This window comes from Indicator indicator, chromosome Z, assembly GCF_027791375.1.
Source record: "Indicator indicator isolate 239-I01 chromosome Z, UM_Iind_1.1, whole genome shotgun sequence".
NCBI classification, from domain to species: Eukaryota; Metazoa; Chordata; class Aves; order Piciformes; family Indicatoridae; genus Indicator; species Indicator indicator.
Window position 1 is genome coordinate 37534239 of NC_072053.1, and position 21128 is coordinate 37555366.

General features: G+C 43.6%; 1 protein-coding gene across 1 annotated transcript in view; it reads left to right on the forward strand.

The window, feature by feature from the left end:
- DMRT1 (doublesex and mab-3 related transcription factor 1) overlaps positions 1-21128 on the forward strand; it is a 54404-nt gene that overhangs the window by 10560 nt on the left and 22716 nt on the right. Inside the window, exons 3-4 of the mRNA XM_054397852.1 lie at positions 9390-9673; positions 19720-19882. Coding sequence (XP_054253827.1) covers positions 9390-9673; positions 19720-19882 — 447 coding nt within the window. The remainder of the gene's footprint in view (positions 1-9389; positions 9674-19719; positions 19883-21128) is intronic.

Genomic DNA, 21128 nt, shown 5'->3' on the forward strand with positions numbered 1-21128 from the left:
TTACTATGCCATCCTGCAGTCTTCTGGATGGGATTTCTGCCTTCTTGGTTTCTTTTCCTCTCAAGCCACATTTTCTTTTGAAAATAAATGAAAGTGGTTTTTGTCAATTCTAAAATGTAGCCAAATAAATTTTGTAGGTTTTTTGCTTGTATTTAGGAATGCAGACACACAGAGTTAACAGTCATTTGTCCCATTATGGGATAGTAATTCCTCATGTGGAAGAGAGGAAGCAGTGCTCAATATTTTTTCTGATCTTTGAAAAAAAGGCAAATGATGTTGCTGTATGTGGAGATGGTAACATTCTACTTTCATTTCTAGCAGCAGAAATGAATGTAGTCAGCAGAACTGAATTGCTTGCATGTAGTATTTAAATAAATAAACTCAGCAAAGCCAGAAAACCTGGCTGAAGGTCTCTTTTGTCCGTTAATGCTGATTTCCAGTAAGTCTTTTAACACTGAGGAAATTCCTAAGTCCTGGAAGAAAGCTGATGTCATACCAAGGTTTAAGAAAATCAAGTATGATAGGATGAGTGCCTGCAAATCCGTCAGTCTGAAAAAATTCTTGGTGAAAACAGCAGAACAGTCCACCCAGCAGACTGAACTCTGTGGGAGGGGGAGAAATGCAGTCGTTAAAGAATGTACAAAAACCCTGAAATAACAGAAGCTTATGTGTAAAAGATTCTGTCAATTAGTAATCTTTCATCATTACAAAACTACTTGACAAAGTAACATGTTGATGCAATCATATTTTGCAAGCATTTGATTTTTGTGTCCTCTGACATCTTGATAGGGAGACTGAACTGACAGAATTAATGCTGTACGTGTTACGTGGTTTTTAAGAAGGATGATCCTCTCAGTCTGAAAGTGTAGGTCTGAGTGGGGGAGCTAATGGGAGAAGTCTTAAAGGGATATGCTGTTGGCTGTGAGCTTTGTGGTCCTCCCATTGGTACCTTGGAAGCAAGCCTTCAATTGCCACAGGCTGTCTTGGTAAGCAATAGAAAAGTACCTGAACTGACAGGCAGTGAAGAAGCTAGAAGTTTGTGGTGGGAGAATTTGGCTACATTTGGCTGAGAGGGGGTGAGGGAGGTATGGCACTGGTTTGTTTGTACTGTTCCCTAGTTCCTCTTTACAGCTGGTGGTGAGGATATAACCGTGGTCTGAATCTCCACACATGAGCTTGAACATGGAAGGGCTCAGGCAGAAGACGTGGGAGGGATTAAAAGACCAGAAAACACATCCTGAGGTGGGAGATGTCAGTTTATTTTGCTGTTTAGTGCCCCCCTCGTCTGCGATTTAATTAATCCACAAGTGATTGTTCTAAATTGCTTGTACCTTTTGCCAGACTAGACCAGCACACGTTGGAAGTCATTCCATAGGATGGGTTTTGACATCATGAACAAAAGCATTGTGTGGATTTCCCACTAAAAGCTTGTGTGTTGAGTACATCCACTGCAGAACTCAAGCAGGATAATAAAAATCTTAATTCCGGGATCTGCCAGTTTTTCTTGAAATGTGCTGTCCTTGCTGCTTAACTTTTATCCCAGAAAGCCTTTTTTTGGCAGATGTCCTTCTTGACAAGATGTGCTGTCCCACTTCAAACTGGTTTAGCCCTCTATAGGTGGAATTGGATAGGCTTATTCTGCTTCGCTCAGATAATGGCTCCAGTGTTATTCCTAGAGGGAATGAAAAAGCAATGTGCATTCCTTCTGGGTGAAAATGGATATTGTTCTGGCAATGAGTAAACCTTGAGAAGCAGGGGAGCACAGCTGTTAATGGCTTGGTGGATAAAGCGATCTCCTGCCTGCAGACACTGCTGCTGTTCTGCCCACTCCTTGCCAGTAACACTGAGTCCAGCTGCTTCATACAGCAGGGAACGTTGCAGGACACGTAGGCTCTGCCCTCAGAGACACTGCAATGACTGGTTGTTTTGTCCTAGGTGAAAAGTATGGTAGAAGTTGGCAGGTGATTAGGGGATACAAATTAGAACACAGGAAGTTCTATCTCAACATGTGAGGGTGATGCAGCACTGGAACAGTCTGCCTCTGCAGAGAGATTGTGGAGTCTCCTTCTCTGAAGACTTTCAAAACCTGCCTGGATGCGTTCCTGTGTGGGTGATCTTGCTTTGGCAGTAGAGTTGTACTAGATGATCTCCAGAGGTCCCTTCCAACCCCTACCATTCTGTAATTCTGTAGAATCAGTGGTGACAAAAAAACATTCCTTTGTGTACTCACATACATCCATGAAGGACAATCCTTCTGAAAGTCATATTGGGCCAAATTTGTCTTTCAGGAAATTGTACTGTATTGATAGAAACTGTAAGTTGGAGGAGAGGCATTTAAATACCCCATTCTTGCTTACTGAAGGACAGAGTAGGGTTCAGCAATTACACAGGTGTGAAAAGAAGATGAAGTGCTAGAATCAGACTGGGGAGGAAGAAGAGAAAGACAAAAGGTGGAATTGGAGAGAAGAGCACCTGGGACCTGCTTCAGAGCCTGATGCTCAGACTTAGCCATTTGTTACCATCATGTTCCTCAAATTCCCATCTTCGTCTTCCCTTCTCCTACTAACGAGGTTTCCTTTCTTTTTATCATTTTAGCTAAAGCAGGGAATGAGAATATGGAAGGTCTTAGTGTGTAGTATTTTGTATGATACTGCTATGCAGGAGACAAATAATAAATCATACACTACATGCTTAGACAATTTACTGCTGGCTTTTGTATGTGCTGTGACAAGTGCTCAAAAGGTCAAAAAAGCTTCGTTAACAAATTTGATAAGATAATGCAGTGAGCTGTAACAGCATAAAGTCCTGGGGGCCATAGACCAGAATAGAAGAAATAATTATGCATGGTAATGGGTAATTACAGATAATGGCCTTTTTTGGGGGTGGCAGAAAATACACAGCCCCACAGCTTTGCTTGGAGTGAACATTGTTTAGCACATTAACTTTATAGCAAGCTAAAAGTTCAATGCTGGAAGCAAAGATAATCTGCAACTTCTAATGGGAAGAGAGCAGAAATACTCCTCTCACAGGCAGAGCAAGCGTGTGGGTTTTGTTTCTTGGGAGGCAGAGTGTCTCAGCAGAAAGTAAATAATGGTGCCAGCTTTCTTTGACATCTGAAATATCTCTGTCATGATTGTCTAGTGGGAGAAATATATTGTTCCAGTGTTTCTGATTATGATATTAGGGAGTGATTTCACACCAGCCTCATTCAAGGCTACTGTCCAACCTCAAAGCCAGCTATGATTTGAACTAACACATTGTGAGACTTTGTGTTGCCAAACCAGTGAATGGGATTGCACTAGTGCTTTTATATACAGAGCAAAGGAAAATTGTCAGGTACAAATCCAAGACTCTGGAGGCCCAAAGGCAGGTGTTTCCTGACTAATTAATTTTGGTGTTTTAATGACATAACCATTCCCCTGCCACTGAGGCCAGCTTGCAGGAAGATACTAACGTTATAGTGACATAAGCAGTCACTCTGAATTGAAAACTACAGAAAGTGTAGACTACCAGAAGCTGAACTCTGCTCACTGGGCAGTGACTATGCCTTCCCGCTCCCTGAGTAAATGTGTTCCTTGAGCAGTTATCCATTTTCAGCAGCATGTCTGTGTATGTGCAGAGTCTCTGTAGACACAGAAGAAATAAAACCTAACCATATGTGTATATAAGAACTCATGTCAGTAAAGGCAGGCAGTGAAGTTCTCTGAATTGCCATACTGCATACACATAATCTCTTTTCTAAAAGAAATAGAGAAATCAGATGGAGACTAATTGGCTCTTAGTGGCCACATAAGTAAACGGAACTGTGCCACTGCGTGCTCCCAGAAATTGAAGCATGACTGGATGTGCTATCCTGATTTTAAAAACAATTCCTGGTGTACATCCATCCCAAGCTGACTAATACTCTCTCCAGTAACCATTCCCAGTAGGCAGTTTAGTGTTACCACCCTGGTTTAGACACTGAGGAAGTTTAATAGTACAGATCCCGTGTCCTCTGACTTCAGCATCAGAGTCTTGTCTGGGAATGTTTAGCTATCAGTATATAATAAGATGTGTAACTGGCCCTTAATAGTACTCACAGGAATACAAAATACTCCATGTTTGTATGCAGAATGAATGAGTGAATGTTACAGGCAGAACTTCAGTGTTTGTATTTCTCAGTGTGTGTGCTTAAAAGTGTTTGCACTGTGAAATAGAGATGATGATAGAAATTCCTTTAAATTCCCTGACATTTCTTCTCTCTCCTCCCAAAACGTAAGAAGGGAAAGAATGATTTTGCTGGCTTCCGCGTTGATTTTGCCATGCATATCTGCCTTCATCTAAATTGTCACAGCTTTATTGAAGTAAATGATCTGAGACTGGTTTACATTAACTGAAGACTGGACCACTGTTTCTCACCATGCTCTGCCAAATGAAGGCAAGAGCCCCTCGTAAGTTACTGAATGTGTAAGACCCATACGTGTAACTGACCCCAAGAACTCTCCTTCCTTAAAATCCCAGCCATCCTGAAATGAGTTACTGGTTAACAACTATTAATATGCCATAGAGCTGGAGAGTTGTCTACAACACTGCAAGATCAATAACAGTATTTATCGTGCATCATATTGATCTTCTGTGAAAGACTGAACCATATTTCACACTCTGTACATAGTGCAAAAAAAGTAGCATCGGTTCTCTAGAGGAACTGGTAAAAATGTAGAAAAGAGCTTAGAGATCCAAGGGCATAACAGCACGTCCAGCTGTTGTCTCACTGCAAGGGCATTGCTCACATATGTAGAGGCAATGATAGCTCTACATTGTAGATTTGGTGTTCCAAAAATCGAGGAAGAACTTTTATCTGATCATTTTTTCTTTTGCTCTTCAAATTTCTGTTCTGTCTTGTACAGCTTCAGTCCCATATTTTCAGCTGTGTTCTGTTTGCAACTCGCAAAATGGTAAAATCTGTGGCTGGTGCAAGTGGAAAGACTTGGGAGCCCTTCCCAGTTTTTCCATGTAGAGGGTGAAAACAGCCAGCCAAGGTATAAGCCCAGCTCCTGCAGCAGCCCTCTTATTCTAAAGGGCAGGTGAAGGGGCAGAGTGGGAGTCTGACAGTGCAGCAGCAGTTGCCTTGTTGAGAGCTTAATTCCTCTTGAAAATTACTCCCCTTAGAGCAATGAACTTCAGGGCTGCCCCTCATGTGCAGGTGTTCTAATGCAGCAAGCTCTGAGGCAGGGGAGGACCCTCACCTTGCTAGCAGAGCTATTCAGCTGTGTTGAATTACATTTGGAAAAAAAAAAAAAACCAGAACAAAAACCAGCTGAAAGCTGTTTTCTTAACCTTGGTGTTCTTCCTTTCTGGTGGAAGATGCAGTCATAGGCTGGCAGCCTTTCTTGTTGAGGGGTGGGAGGTGAGGCTGTGGAAAGGTTCAGCCTGTAGATAGGAGTCAAGAATTGCAGGTAGAGACCAAAAACCAACCAGAGGGACCCCAGTTAGTTAAAGCTTACTTACAGTCATTGTTTCCAGTAGATCATAGAACCATAGAATTGTAGAACAGTCTGGGTTGGAAAGGACCTCCAAAGGTCTGCCCTGTTCTGCAAATGGTGGCCATACCTGAGGATGCTGCAACCCAGAAGCAGTGTGCTTACTCGCCAGCTGGCTAGCAAACCTTAGCTGGAAGTAACCAGCATGGATAGGACAAAAAAGTCCCTATTGCATGTAATAAATGTGAAATCTCTGTGCAGGTCTCCAAGTGCCTTAGTTTATCCCTAAGACGCTTTAGCAGAGTTCATTGGCCTTTAATTCTGCTTTTCTTGGTGCTTAGCACTTATTTAAAGGTACCCCATGTACGTTCTGGCTTGGTGTGATGTGCTTTTCTTCCTGAGCTTTCATTGCCCATAAAGAAAAGTCACAAATCTCAGGGCTTTTTCCATGAGTAACAAAACTCATTCTCCTTAATGTATTTGCAGTTGTGTATGTTCTATATGTGTTGTATTTGTATGATGTATGATTTGTATGATGACATGATTCAGCCAGGCTGGGTGGGGCCAGAGAGCAGAGCTGAACTGCAGACCTGTCCTTTACTTGTGTGCCGGTCACTGAAGACCTTTAAGAGCTCAGCTCTGCAGAGATATCCTTTGCTCAAACTCTCTGGTTCAAGACTGCAAAGAGTTTAACCCATGGGGTGCTTTTACTTAGTCTGACCTGACATCTGCCTACAGTCCACATGTCATGGGGCTATGTCGTGAGTGAGGTATCTCCTTTCTGTTCCAGCTGCTACAGAAAGAAAAAGCAGATGCTTGTCTCAAAGCATGACATCAAAGAAAATCTCCTTTCCTAAATTTGGGGGAAAGCGTGAGTTGAAGCATGTGGCATCTTTCTCCTGCTCATTGTGAGGTGTTGCCAGGCCTTCCATCTTCAGAAGGATGATGTGGCTTGGGATTTAGGGAAAATTAACTCTCCTGGCCATCTTTCCAGTGCTATTGCAGACGTCCTAGTCCTGAATGGGATTGAGTGTTTCTGTCCTTTCACTTGAGCTTTCCCCTTTCTTATGGCTCCTGTTTTTATTGCTAATCTGCTGGGGCACATCTCTGAGTTGTGGACCCAACTCAGAGAAGTTACGTGCCAAGTACTATGGACTCCATAATTCTGTGTTTGTAAGAGAAAAATGCCTCAGACTGCTGATGCTTGGGATTTGTATATGTGGGTGTTTGGGTGGCTGTGAATGAGCAGGTGACCAACTCTGCAGACTGAATATTGAGTCTTGAGACGGCAGGTGATAGTACTGTAGAGGCTATTGGAGAGCAGAGGGACAGCCAGAGGAAATCAAGAGTACCATTCTGCTGATTTCATAACAGCCCTGAGCACTGAACTGCTGGCAGCACTTGTGTGTCTAGATGAAGGAAACAGAGGTGGCAGCAAGTCAACCCCTTTGCACTTCCAGTGGCAAATTATAGGAGGTAGAAAGGGAAAAGAAAGGGGAAAAGGCATTTTTTTCCTACTTATGCAAGAAAAGACTGCCACTGCTACTCCTTCTTCAGGAAGGAGCTGTAGCACTCTACTAGCCACAAGAACACTTGTATGATTTCTTGAGGTAGCTATGGGCAGGTTCTAGCCTTGCCCACCTTGTCCCGTATAAGGAGATATAGTGCTCAAGACCCTTCCAAAAGTTGCAGCGAAAGCTGATACTCTGTCCCTTTCTTCTCTCTAGCTGCTGACACCTCAGGGTGGTTAACCTTTTGTGTGTAGGTCTAAAGAAGCTTCATCTTCCTGTTACCAGCACTGTGAGAAAGTATTATTCCTTCTTAGGATGCATTGCAAGTGGAAGGACACTGCAAAGGTTTCAGAAGGAAATACTCATTTGTGCAGCAAAGCATCGGCCTACCAGAAGTTCTGCAGCCAGCTGACTTGCTGATCTCTGTTTCATGTGAACTTTGCATCCCAGCAGGGAACATATTGAAGGATTTTGGTTTTGGCTTCTGTTTTACAGCATGAAAAGCAGAACAACTGGACCTCAGCTTTTTTTGGTGAGCTAAATTTGGGAAGTGAAGTCAGGCTTGTGCTGTGATGTATCATAATTATTGGCTGTTCAGTGATCTAAGTTCTGATTTTATCAAAGACATGGACAAAGGGACTTGAAGAGAGGCCTACCCAGAAGTAGAAGTGTACCAATACCACAATTCCATGAAAATGCAGACGCACAAAAACTGTGAAGGCGTTGTAGACTCCTCAGTTCTGTGTGCAAGTTGGGGAGGTATTCCAAATGAAAAAGGCCAGCTGGCTTGGTTCTTACTTGCGTAGGGCTGAGGGACAGAAAAATCAGGTGCAGGAGGCATAAAGACTCTGCTAATAAATTAATGTAGTTCATTAATGACAACAATATGTTGGCAAAGGCTGAGTGAGGACACAATAATTTAAATGACTAGAAGGGATCTGTCCATGATTGCAGAGAACTTTCATTACAGCAGAAGAATTGCATTGTAAATGGCAATAAAATTAGTAAATTAGTTTGCATCTAGTACACAGTACAATGGAAGTTATTACTGTGACTTTGAGAGACTGCTAAATGCTGCTGTATTCATTTTGCAGGTAAGTAACCAAGATACAGATATATCAAGAGAAAGATGCAAAACAAACTAGGCAACACTTGCCTGACATCTCTCCTAGGGCTGTTATTTCATACATACCTATTGTCCATGCTGCTTCACTTCCATACTGATAGTTCTTTAGAGCTCATCAGTATGCTTTAACCTACATCCTCTTCTCCTCCATGGTAAGATAGACAACATTTGGAAAGCGCAAGAGCTGCTTGTGGAAGGGATCATGCAGCAAATACTCTCAGGAGTTAGTGCAGGGAAGGGTTACAGGGATGCAAGGTAGAACGAGAGCTGCAGGGATGATGGGATTTCCAGTTTCTCCCTTGTTTAATATGTAAATGTGTGTTCACTGTGTGGATAGATTTTCTAAGGTTGTGGCAATTTCCTGCTGTGTCTGGCTCATCCAGGTAGCTGATGCAGTGTGTCAGAAAGAGCTTGGCTGTGAAACAGTACCAACAAGCACCTTCCTTTTTTCATCCTTGCAGACAGTGCAAGACACTGGTTGACACTGGAGTGATGAGAAAAATGAAGCTTATCTTGTAAGAAGCGTCTTAGGGAACTACAAGGGAGGCAGACCTTTGAGGGGACAGCCTGTGGGGAGTGCAGCCATCTGGTCTCTGGTCTGGCGGCACTTCAGATTGCAGGCAGCAAGTCACAAGCAATCGCTTCCTCCTCCGCTTTTACCAGAGGTGTGGGAGCTTGTTCTGCTCTGTGATTTTGAAGGTAAAGAGGAGTTAAGTTTTGGGTTGGAGGCTGGGCCATGATTGACGGTCTTACTGCTCAGGGGTTGGGTTTCTGAGATACCTTGGTTATTCATGCGTTGCTTTCCCTACTGCAGCTTCTCTTGGCATTGTGGCTGTTCACGCTTTCTAGAGGCATGCTCAGAAAGTGTCTTGTTGCCTGCAGAACACTGGCTGGAGAGGCTTATCCTGTAGCTAGATCCTTTCTGCTTCCAGGGAGTTAAAAGAGACTTAGCACATTGTTAAAATTTAAAGATAATAGTGGTCTGCATCCTTAGCTGGTGGAAACCATCGTCAGATCAGCTGACTCGGAACATTGTCTTAACCTGGAGTTGGTTTGGTCTCCCGTTTTGCAATCTGCAATATGTGTAGGTGGTGGTCTCAGACTTTGAGTGCATGTCAGTTAACTTGAGTTTCCACCAAGCATCCGGACATGCTTCCCTTCCAGCACACATCCCTTCCTATTCACTGCTCTCTGTGCATCCTTCAGGAGTGATAGCTTATCAGAAGGTGAAAGGTGATGGTCTTCATGGAGCCTCCTGTGTCATAATGGCCTTTTTTTTTCCCTTTTTTTCAGAGGGCCGGATGCTGATCCAGGAAATCCCTTCCATCACCAGCAGAGGGCACTTGGAGAGCACGTCTGATTTGGTTGTGGACTCCACCTACTACAGCAGTTTTTACCAGCCATCCCTGTATCCTTACTATAACAACCTCTATGGCTACTCCCAGTACCAAATGGCAGTGGCCAGTGAGCCTTCCTCAAGTGAGGCAGGAGGTACAATTGTAGGGTCGGCCGTGAAAACCAGCCTTCGAAGCCTCCCAGCAACATACATGCCAAGCCAGTCAGGAAAGCAGTGGCAGGTATGGTGTTACAGAAGTGTTACATGGAAGAGTGAGGCAGACGATAAGCTCTTTCTTGAGCCTGATTCTGACCTCCCATTTGCTGAATTCATGGCAGTGCAAAACCAGAACCAGATTCCAGGGTATGATTAGGATCCATGTTAAGAAAGCCAAAATGAAGGATTGTGATGCAACACAATGAAAGCCATGAGAGAGGTATAAGTAAGCTCCTGCTGGATAAAGGGTACCCACTTGATTTTGTCTTTTGAGTTATGTCATAGTAGACTATGGGCTGTATTTTGGAAAAGTGGTCCAACTGAATTGCCCAACATAGCATCCTGGTATCTTGAGGTGTCATTTCTGAGAGGCTTTGCTCTTCAGGGATTTCTTCTTTTCTCCTCTCCATCTTTCACATCCAAGGTACTAATGTGATCCAGGAGACTGTGCTGTTGTGTAGTGGGTTGATGGCAATCACTTCAGTGTGTCATGGCATGTTACTAATGGTGTGTTCAGGCCATGTCAGTCCCAGGGCTGTGCCTGAGGGATTTGCACCAAAGCTCTGTGCACTTCCTTAGGTAGGGGTATAAAGCCAAGGAAGCCCTCTCATTCTAGGACCTGGTAAATGTCCCAGTAAGTCTTTACCATGAGGGTAGCAGAAGACTGGAACAGGTTGCCTAGAGAGATAGTTGAGGTCCCATGCCTGGAGATACTCACCAGGCTCTGGGCTACCTGACCTAGTTGAGGATGCTCCTATTTACTGCAGAGGGGATTGGGCTAGATGACCTTTGGAAGTCCTTCGCAACCCAGACCATTCTGTGATGCTCTGATTCTGAGTGTAGCCTCAAACTCAGTACTTGTTGGAGAATGGAAAAAGGGGAAGTCTACCAAGACAAGGAATTGCTGGCAAAGCAATAGGAGCCATTTCAGTGACCCCAAGGCTGTTTGGTCTTGAGCTGCAGTGGTGCTTTTCTGTCTGAGGTAAAACTCTGAGTCTACAGCCCCTGAGTCTGCAAATGCCCATGTCCCTTGTCTAAGGGCAGGAGAGGGCAGACTGCTTCTGTAGAGCTTCGAGAGGGCATGTTGTCTTCTGCAAAGGCTCTGTTGTTAGACCACTCAACAATGAAAGATTGAATGTCCACCAAATCTCCTTTCTGAAAGGAGCAGGTGGCCTATCCTTTTTGCTGACAGAGAATTCCTCTAGCAGTTGTGGCACAGAGATGAGCTGGTTTTTTTAGCTTCTGATACCGAGAAGCTGGGACTTGGACCAGGGTGATTACAACTGCTGTAGCAGTTCACATCACCTTCAGTGAGGCTTTTCTATCATTAGACACTTTTTTCATGGGAAGGTCCTCCTGAAAATGCAGAGCCCTCCCAGGGCAATAGCTGGCAGGTCCATGGATTTTAAGATCATGGCTTTAGAGTAGTTTGCATTTAGTACTACTCCATGACCTATTTTTTTTTCCCTTGCCATGAGTACAGCCATATAGGTACAAGAGCTGTCTTCCTTATGCTGTGTGAGCCCACACCATGAGAACTTTCTTCTCTCAATATATTCATAGGCTTCACTACAATTGTCCCGCAGTGTGTGAAGGGTAGGTTAACTGACAGCATCTTCCCCAGATGCTGAGTTTAATCACCAGACTAGAGGGAGAATCACAGAACTGTAGAATGTTAGGGGTTGGAGGAGACCTCTAGAGAGATTGTGAAGTCCAACCCCTCTGCTAATATAGGATCAACTAGAGCAAGCCACACAGAAATGCATCCAGGTGGGCTTTGAAACAAAAGTCACCAGAGAAGGAGACTCCACAACCGCTCTTTCAGTAAAGAAGTTTTCCCTCATGTTGAGATAAAACTTATACCCATTGTTCCTTGTCCTATGACTGGGCACCACCGAAAAGGGACTATCACCTTCAGTCAAAGTAGCCTGGGAATAGGATTTCATGTCCAATAATGAGGTGAGGTGCTAGTGCTTTTTCGTTTTGGTTGATTGGGTTAAGCTGGGATGTCACAGAAAGTTACTTATGAAGCTTTTGCAGTACCTAGCTTGTAAGATCTTGTGGAACTGATGCTTGAAGGCACCATCACAATGCAAATAAGGGGCAGCAACATTTGCTTTGTGAAAATAACGTTGTTACAGGCTGCTAGTCTCAACACATCACTATTCCTCCAGCAACTAAAACTGTGACTGTGAGGTTCTGTGATTTTACTTGCTTGGGAAAAAGGAAAGTAAATTATAGATAGGGACTGTCCTCATAGTGTTTGTTGAATAGATATGTGTCCTCACAGTGTTTGAAGAAGAGATATGTGAGGCCTTGTTAAAGTATGTTAAACCTTGGATTGAGGGTTGTGTCATCTCAGTTCTGTTGACACATTCTATTGCCTAAAACTATACTTTATGTCTAAGAAGTATTGGCCTACAGCATTAGCTTACTGTGAAGTGCTTTGGGGCCCTGCAGAATTTTTAACTAACTTCTGCTTAAGTGCCACTCCAATTAGTGGAGTACCAAGGAAGTATTTGTTGTCAAAAAGGACTTTTTTCCTTCCACCAGCTTGTTCCAAGTGCTGGGTGTTCATTCCATCTTGAGGTGTGTTACATGGTTCTATTCACATCTATTCACTTCACCTAAGATTTTAACTTCTCCTGGGCAAAGCTGTTGGGATCTCAGTGCTGCTCTAGTGAGATGTCTATGGAGAGATACTAGAGGTGGTGCTTTCTGCCAGAAAGAGTGGCGTCTCCTCAGCTTCTAAAATGCTTAAAACAAGGACCCACCTTTCCTGTTCAGTAGGGAAGAGTGTAGTTCGAGGTCAGTGGCCTGTAATTTATAAGCTGTTTCTCAGTGGCTGATCTGTCTTACTGCTGAAAGAGTAACGAATCATGGGGTTTGCATACTGTTGTGGCAGCATAACATTGAACAAATGTTCATAAAAAGTTTTAATGAGATCTTAGATAGATAATCCCTGAAGGCAGTGGGTGCAGTGATGCCGAAGTTGTAAAACACTCTGACACTGGAACAGGTTTGTTGTAAGGAGACCATCAGTTGCTTCCTGTGGTTAAACGTGGATTCTGTGCATGTGAGGTTACCAGCAAGGGAAGATCACAGAAATACAGTATTAAATGGTGAAGAGTAAATTAATGTATTAGACAAGCACAGTAAGGAGTTACAGAAACCTTTCAAAGCATGATCCACAAAGAGGAATAAGACCTTGCTTAAAGGTTTTGCTGGCAAAACTATGCAAGCTAATTCTCTTCAGAGGGACCATGTAGCACCATCTCCACATGCGTTTTTACTGGACTGCCTGTGCTGACTGAATTAATTTTTCGCATGCACAGGCTTTATTAACCAATCTTCCAGTACAAGTGAGCATGCTTATGTGACTGGTAGTGTCACATGAGTTTTGCTTCTTTACCAAAATGAGAGCCGTGCAATGCCTGCTGTGACCAAATCAGGACAGCTTGCTAAGGTGTGAGCTCACAGGAGGGTTTATTTATGGTTATAAGCCATCCATGTGGCCACTGGAAGGTATTTTAGTTTAAGCAGTGTAGAGAAGACTCCTGCTCTCTTGTTGGAGGCTCACTTATTCTAGAATAACTTTAACCACAAAAGGAGAACTTCATACTTAGAGTAGGATAACTTCTGGGTGCAGACTAGGCCTTGAGCAGCTCAGCTGTCTGCTGTTGTAGAATTTAGGAAGCAGGGGAGAAAACCCAGGGAGACAATATGTGCATCTGCATGGGATGGGATAGGGATTAAAGTATCTTGGCAAATAAACTGAATCACTGAGTCTTTAATATAGGTTAATGTCAGATGTCATTGTTCTTCACAGAGGCTTGCATACTTGAGTGGATTCATAGAGGTTCAAATTTTTTAGCTGTTTCTGTGTAAGTTTTGTTCATCTGTGTATAATTATCCCAGAAACTGTACCCATAATGATTTGATAAACATAATGGAAATGCTAGTTTTGGTCAAGACTCCTTCAGTCATTTATATCGTGCTGCTTTTGCCAGCACTCAGGTGGGATCGTCAGGTGTGGCTAGTGTTGCACCCGAAGAAAAGCAAAGCTTAGGTTGAAGAAGTGTGGCAGCTGTGCTGATTACTATGCATTGTCTTTCACTCCAGTTCTGTGTGAATGTCTGGATCCTGCCTTAAAGCTTTCATGATTGTTCATTAAAACAGGAAATTATCTGCATTCAATCTAATTAACAGTTAAATGAGTTCACAAATATTAGTACTGCAAGTCAGAGTATGTTGGTATACAGTGGAAGGTGGTGGTTCTGAAACTGGTCTCACTGTGACGTGCTTAGAGAGAGCAAGTGGAAAATGGTAGGATGACTTCAGTCTTTTCTGCCACAACAAAAGTAAAACCAGGATGGACACATCCTAATCTTAGCAGATTAAATTAAGAATTAATGTAACTCCATGTACATGTATTTTATAGTTCATGCTGAGACCCAGCTTTCTTGCCCTTTCCTTTCCCTTTTTTCCCTCCTTTTCCCTTTCTTCCTTCTTTCCCAGTTCATTCCATCCTTCCAAATTTCTTCCTGTCTATCATTTGTCCTTCTTTAGTTTGTGCTTTCTTTCTCTGTCTTTTTTGTAATGCAGCTTGGTAAACCACCATTCTCCCTTCCAAAACCACAACATTTTTGTTCTTTCCTTAAAAGAGGAAAGAGCTCTTCCTTAAAAGAGCTTAGAGGAAAGACCTAAAGTAAGCATTCATGAGCATCAGACTGAAATTATAACAGGTTATTTTTAATATGGTAGTTACATTTGCCTTATGTAAATGAAGTTGCTGAGGTAGGAAATGTTTTCTAAGGATTTCTTAAAAAATAGGAAATGCGTGAAACTCTTTTACTAAATCCAGCAATGGCCTGTGATATAGCAGCTAGCATTTTGAACTCTGAAGAATAGGTGCTTGCTAGTGAAAAAGATTTCTCAACTTCCTCAACCTGTTTGTAGTTTGTGGCAGTTCCTCCTGGAGTAAGCCTTGCCTTCTGATGGAAGATGCAGGCTAGCTCTCCAGAAGTCGGAGCAAGATGTTTAAAGCATACGGATGTGTGTGCCAATATGTATACACGATGCAAGTCACCCAACACAATCCTAATTTAACGTGTAAGCAGTGTATCATATACTGTATTCATAACATACCCTTCACACTACAGATTTATGCTAAAAGTATCCTAATGTTTCTGACAGCTCATGTGTGACATGAATGCAATCCGTATTTCTTAGAGGAGCTAATCTAAGTGGTTTATTTTCCGATACTGCTGATAGGGCTATATCTCTAGGTGTCACTGCAGTTGAGATTCTGATGGTAACATATTGTTTATGGGTCAGTGCCTTTGTCTGAAAGAATAGGTTGGAACAGAATAGCAAAGGTTAATTAAGTTTGTCTATCAAAGAGGGACAGAAATAGATCTCTCTTGTATTTTCTGTGCTAGAATCAAAGTAAGTCGAGTCGGGGTATCATAGACTAGTTTTTGTCTCGTGCTGGAAAATATGCTTAGCTGGCTTTAGGAATGAAACAAAGCCCTGGCCAGCATGAGTGCAGCAGTACTTGTGAGAGGTCAGCACATAGGCAGTAGCATTGCAAGGTGGGGCATTCATGGCAGCCTGGATTTAAATCCGGGAAAAATGAGCAGGAAGGTGTTAAATAACTTGCCCACGGTCACGCAGTCTACAAGTGACACAGCAGAGATTCCTGATGTTTGGATTTCCACTCTGGTGCCCAGTGAATACCTTCTTGTCTCTTAACAGAAGCCAAGCTATGAATTCTTTTGTTTGCAGACGATGACACATAAATGCAAAATGCAGTTTTATGCCCCATAAAGCTGGCTTTATTTTTGAGATTGAGGTAGAAGGAGGGAACTGTGTTAAAACTTCTTCAAAGAGTTTCTCTGTGTTTTCACAATCGTTGTTCTGTTTTAAGGCAGCTTTTGGAGAGTCATAGGTGAGACAGAGGAGTGGAAAGCCTGAGTCGTGTGGTTTGGCTGTGATCTTGTACCACACCAGTGGTAGAACCAAATTTTCATCTCTTCTGTTGCTCTGAATTTTTTGCAGCCCTTTTCACCCAGGGTTGGTATACATGACTTCCTACTTGTCCTTGTTGAGACAGCCTAATAGTCAGGATGAGCTGTGAAATGTGAAGGTGCTCGTAATAATAACACTGACTTGCTCACAAGGAAATTGCAGCTGGCAGCTTCTGCAAATAAAAGAATTACCTGGTGATGTTTTATCTATGTAGGTTCTTCAAGAAGGGTAGGACCGTTTTCTAGTCTCTGAGGCTGGAAAGAGAAGTGAGTCACCACTTGTGCCTGCCTTGCCTCTTTTCTCTCTCTGATCTGGCCACCTCCTCTCCTCAGCTCTTCCTCCATGAAGATGTATCATGGTTATGTAGTGCTGCCAGGATCTTGGAAGGAGGAGCTGCACTTTGTGTGGCTCTTTCACCATCTGTTGAGAAAGCTTTTCTGCAGGAATCTTCCAAACTGATGCAGGAGCATTTTGTTTATGCTTCGTTGGCTTTTGCTACATGTTCTCATGTTCTGTTGCTGTTGGGCACTGCTGTAGGGCTCCACTGTTGTGATCAGTGACAGACTAATCCTGCTTCCAGCTTGCCTGTTTATGGCTAAGTTGTATCTGCCTCTTGATTCCCCATATTGGCTTTACATGGAATTTCCACTGTGTTGGGTGGTCTTTTAATCAGGCAATATTTATTAGTTCATGAGTTAAAAGTATCTCAGCACATCCTTTAAAAGTTAGTGAGTGTGCACTGTGTTGTACAGCGTAAGAGACCCATAAATGTTGATTAATCCTAATGTGCTTCCTCAGTGATCTGTGTCTCCCACTGAAGTCAGTGAGGTACTTGTTGAATCAGCCTTGGGGCATGGCATGAGTGGTGTGTGGCTGGAAGGGGATGCACTGTAAGTGAGCAACTCCAGAACTCAACATGCTTTCTGCAAAGAGCAAGTGCACGTCCTTCCCTTCCACAGCAGTTCCCTACCTGAAACATGCCTTGTTCGTGCAGCGTGGAGCCTGCAGTGATACAGCCACAGTGGCTTGTGACATGACCCCAGCCATTGCCTGTCTTGCCCTTGCTATAGGGCTGGAAAGAACAAGGGTGGCAGGAGGAGATTGTAGAGCACCAAGCATCTCCTTGTGAATGACTTACCTGCATGACCCACAGGACAGGACCCAGGGAAGGATCCCAAACCTGGCACCTGACTGCAGCATTTGGAAGACCAAACTGCCCTGTATTAGAAATAATCTGAATATTCCAGGGCCTTCCCAGGGTTGTGGTTTGATCTCCCTTTCAGGCACCCAAAAATGTTCAAGGACTCTCCAGAGCTGCGGGAGTTAATACAGAGCAAATACCCCTTCTCATGGGGTTATGGTCTCCCAAAACCCCTTTTTAATGTATGCTAAAGTCAAGAATTTTTATTACTCATTGGTTTTTTATTGTTACTGTAAAACAGGTTGGCTAAGCACTGTAAAAAGGAAACCTTATGGTTCAGATTTACTGTGGTGTGTATTCTAAACAGTTTAATAAAACAAGACCAAAAGCTTTTAGATTCTTTTCAGTGGTTAATACACAACATGGTCTTTGCAGAGGCAAAACTCTCTGGCTGTGGGTCGAATTGTGGTTCATAGACTTGGCGTGAGTAATAAGATTATAAAACATGTCTCTTGCTAGCCAGTGCTACCACACAGTAATAGTAATAGTAGTAATAATTCATTGCATCCAAGGATTTTAGGTGAGGGGTTTTTTTTCTAAATGGAGAAAAAAAAATTAAAAAGGTTTGAAAGGAACAGGTCACTGCATCCACTCTGTAGAGAGACAAAACATGCACGTGATCATTTCAGTGCCAGGGAGTGATCCTTTCACTTTATTACAGCTGAGGTAACGCTGTCTCTTTTAGGAAAAGGCAACCTTTCCTCAGTTGTATGCTTTCAGACATGGCACTTGCACAAGAGAGGCTTTTAGATGTGAGGACCATGGATGCAACCCACAGCCCTGACCCACTGAAGGAAGAAAGATTATGTGTGCAAAAATGCAGGCAGAGAGGATTTTTATAACTTCTTTTCCTCAGTACTTCTGGAGCTGTTGAGTTTTGTGGATGTCCAGATTCAAAATATCCTTGGGACTGGATTTTCAGCAGTTTGTGTTGCTAATCTGTAATTTCAGGCCAGGGTTGTCTGTGCAAAGAACAGATGTGTTTCCAAGAGCAGACTGTCTTTTTTCAGAACAGCAGAGGGCATATCAATGGCTTTTTTGAGTTCAGGTTTCCTTGGGATGACACATTAAATTTTTTTGAGAATGATTTACTGTTTATCATGGATGAAACTTCAGTGCCTGTTAAACCTTATCTGCATGAGTAGGGTGCAGATGGTAGAAACATCATCTTTTCAGTATTGCTTTAATTTGTAATAGATAAATTCTTACTTTTCACAGACTAAAAGCATGTCCTCTTGATCCTTTAGTACATGTGCAAATGCATGGTGCTGCTGTCAGAAGATGTGCAGAGGTGCACTTTGCTTCCTGAAAACAGCTCTCTCTCTAAGCACTTGGATCTCACTGCAAACTTTGGCTGCATGTGGAAAGCAGGATGTTGACCTCTGACTCAGCACCAGTAGGATTTTATGTGACTTGGGCCACATTATTTCCAGCTAGGCATACTAAAATGAATATTGAATGATTAAGGAGGCCCCTGGAAGACAAAGGGTGATTGCGTTCTGGCTGCTTTGCAGGAGACAAAGCCAGTGGTTCCTTCTGGTGGAACCATGTCCTGGAGGTCTGCTGGCACAGGGAAGCCATCTGAGACATTACCTGTCTCCACTACTCACTGGGGTTGGGCTTCACAGCCTGGGAAGGGCTGAAGAGCAGGGCCTCATGCGTGTCTGGCTGGGACCTGAGAGAACCACAGTGGAGCTCCTCTAAGTGAGATGAGACATGGCTGAAAAGGCTGTTTGTCATGTCTGCTTGAAAAGATGACATCTGATAGCATAGCTGGACATGCAGTGCTGCTGACAGTGCTACCTTTCAGGCCCTGTGAAACACTGGTATTTCTTCTCTGCCCAGAAGCTTTCTGTCCTATGATAACTTACTGCTCTGCAAGTTTAAAAGGATCATGTAGTGTTACCTTTCCTGTTGAAAATCCTAATCTTGGGAAGTGTTTCGCTGCAGGTTTTGGAGCACTGTAGGATTTTGGAACAAATAGTGGATGGTAGTTCTTTCATGAAACAAACATCTAAAAAATCATCTCTGAGGAGATCAATTTGCATGATTTCAGAGCATTGGAGTAGGACTTTAACTTTTGATTGCTTCCAGCTTTGCTGCAGGAGGCAGAAGGGGTTGGAGAACACCAGGTTGACACAGTGGACCTGCTGGCTGGTGTCCAGCTGGCTCCATTACAGGCTTCCCGTGTAGTCTGTCCACATCTCGGCTTCTCTGGGTAAAGCAGGGAAATATTTTTCCATCCCACTGGGTTGTAAGAAAAGCATTGTGTTCGTGTGCGTGTCACTGCACCGATGCTGCGAAGAGTGGCCCGCGAAGAGTGTCCTGCAAAGACGAGTCAGTGGGTAGGACTGTCCTCCTTAGCCACCCTGTAGATCCCTGGCAGAGCAATTGCCACCAGTCTAAGATGAGTTAGTTCCTGGGAAGTTGTGGGGACTTCACGGACACTAAGGCTCTGATACCAGCCAGGTGCATGCAGTTGATGGGGTCTGGAAAGCTCACCATGCTGTTTCCTCTGTCAAAAGCAGAAAACTTGCCAGGAAGCTCCTTGCAGTGAGGCATACATGCTCTCGTGTGCCAGAGGCAACTTCACCTCGGGTAAGATAAAAAGATGAACCAGCTATAGTTGTGCAGGTGCTGGTGCTAGGTCACATCCTGTATTACACCAGCTCACCTGTAGCTGAGCGGTGGTGGGCACTCTGAGCCAACCGAAGTAAAAACACAAAGCTAGCATCTCAGGATTTTATTTCTCATCCACCTCCTGTGACCTCTTCCTTCAAAGCTGTGTGGTGCCAGGGCTCAGCTTTTTAAGGCTGCTGTTGCACTTCTCTTTCTGACAGATGAAGGGCGTGGAGAGCCACCACACCGTCAGCTCCCAGTACCGCATGTGCTCCTACTACCCACCTGCCTCTTACCTGGGACAGGGGGTTGGCACTCCCACATGCCTCCCCCAAATCCTGACCTCTGAGGACATCCCTTCTTACTCGGAGTCAAAAGCCAGAGGTAAGTGCACTCACCAGGGCATCTGGGACCACCTTGTCTTGGGAGAGGCACCCAGGAGGTATGGATTGCTGCTGGGAAGGAAGCTAGGCACCGGAAGGTAGGTGTTTACATGATGGTGGCTGCAAGGCTGGTAGTGCAGGGGTAACATGTGACTGTAGACTGATGTAGTTGTACAGCAGTGCATACTGGTACTCTAGAATTGGAGTGGTTGGAACTCTTGTGGTTCAAGAGTTGCAGTTGCACCTTTCCTCTAGGTGTTCCTCTAAGTAGTACAGTCACTTGAGGTGCTGCCTTTGATCTTTGCTCCAGTCACAGAACTATCTCTCCTCTCTGTTCTTCTCAGAAGTGCTGTCTGTCATTTTTTCCACAGGCCTGCCTCCCACCAAGCCTTTGCTGTCTTCATCATTCTGAACCTCATGTGGGAACTATTCCTGCATCCCAGCTGTGTCATGAAGCCTTTTGCAGACTTGCTTCCTTGTTTGCTTTCAAACCCATCACAATGTGATAGTTCATTTAAAACTACTGCAAACAAATTTGTCGTTTCATATCCAGTGTTTCTTGGCTGTCCTAAGGACTGCTATAATATGCAGTAATTTCCAGGAAACTTTGTTGAATTAACCCTGTGGTTTTGACAATGTTTCTGTCACTCTGGTAGTAGCTGGTGAATCAGCCCTGTGGTTTTGACAATGTGTCTTGTCATTCTGGTAGCAGGCAGAGTGCACACAGAGGCATTAACATAGCCCTGCTTCCCTGTCCCTGGAGTGGGGCAGTAACTGATGCTAAAGAAACAAGAAGGGAAACAAGGAATAGGGCAATCCTGCTTTTTATATGCGAAATCGTCATTCTCCTGCATCATTCAAAACTTACCAGCAGCAGATCTGCACTCCATGTATTGAGCTAACCCTGCTACAAGCTTTTCACACTTTTTATCTCTCTGTAGCAATTGGTTAATTTGGTGGTTTAATTTTGGTTTGTGTGTCAGAGACATTTCTTTTCATTTATTTTACACCTGCCAAATTTTTGTTCGTTTGGGGTTGGGTTTTCTGCACAGAATTACTCCACCAGCAACAGCATCTGTCCTCACTTACTTCTCTGAGGCGCTTACACGTTGAAATTAATATTCTTTATATCCCGTGCAAGGATGTATGTTGCATAGATTCCTTAGCTCTTTTCAGTCACAGCCTTTCTGTGGCTGATGTCCTGGTGTTGTGGTGAAAATCACAGCGGTTGTATCATGACAGAACCT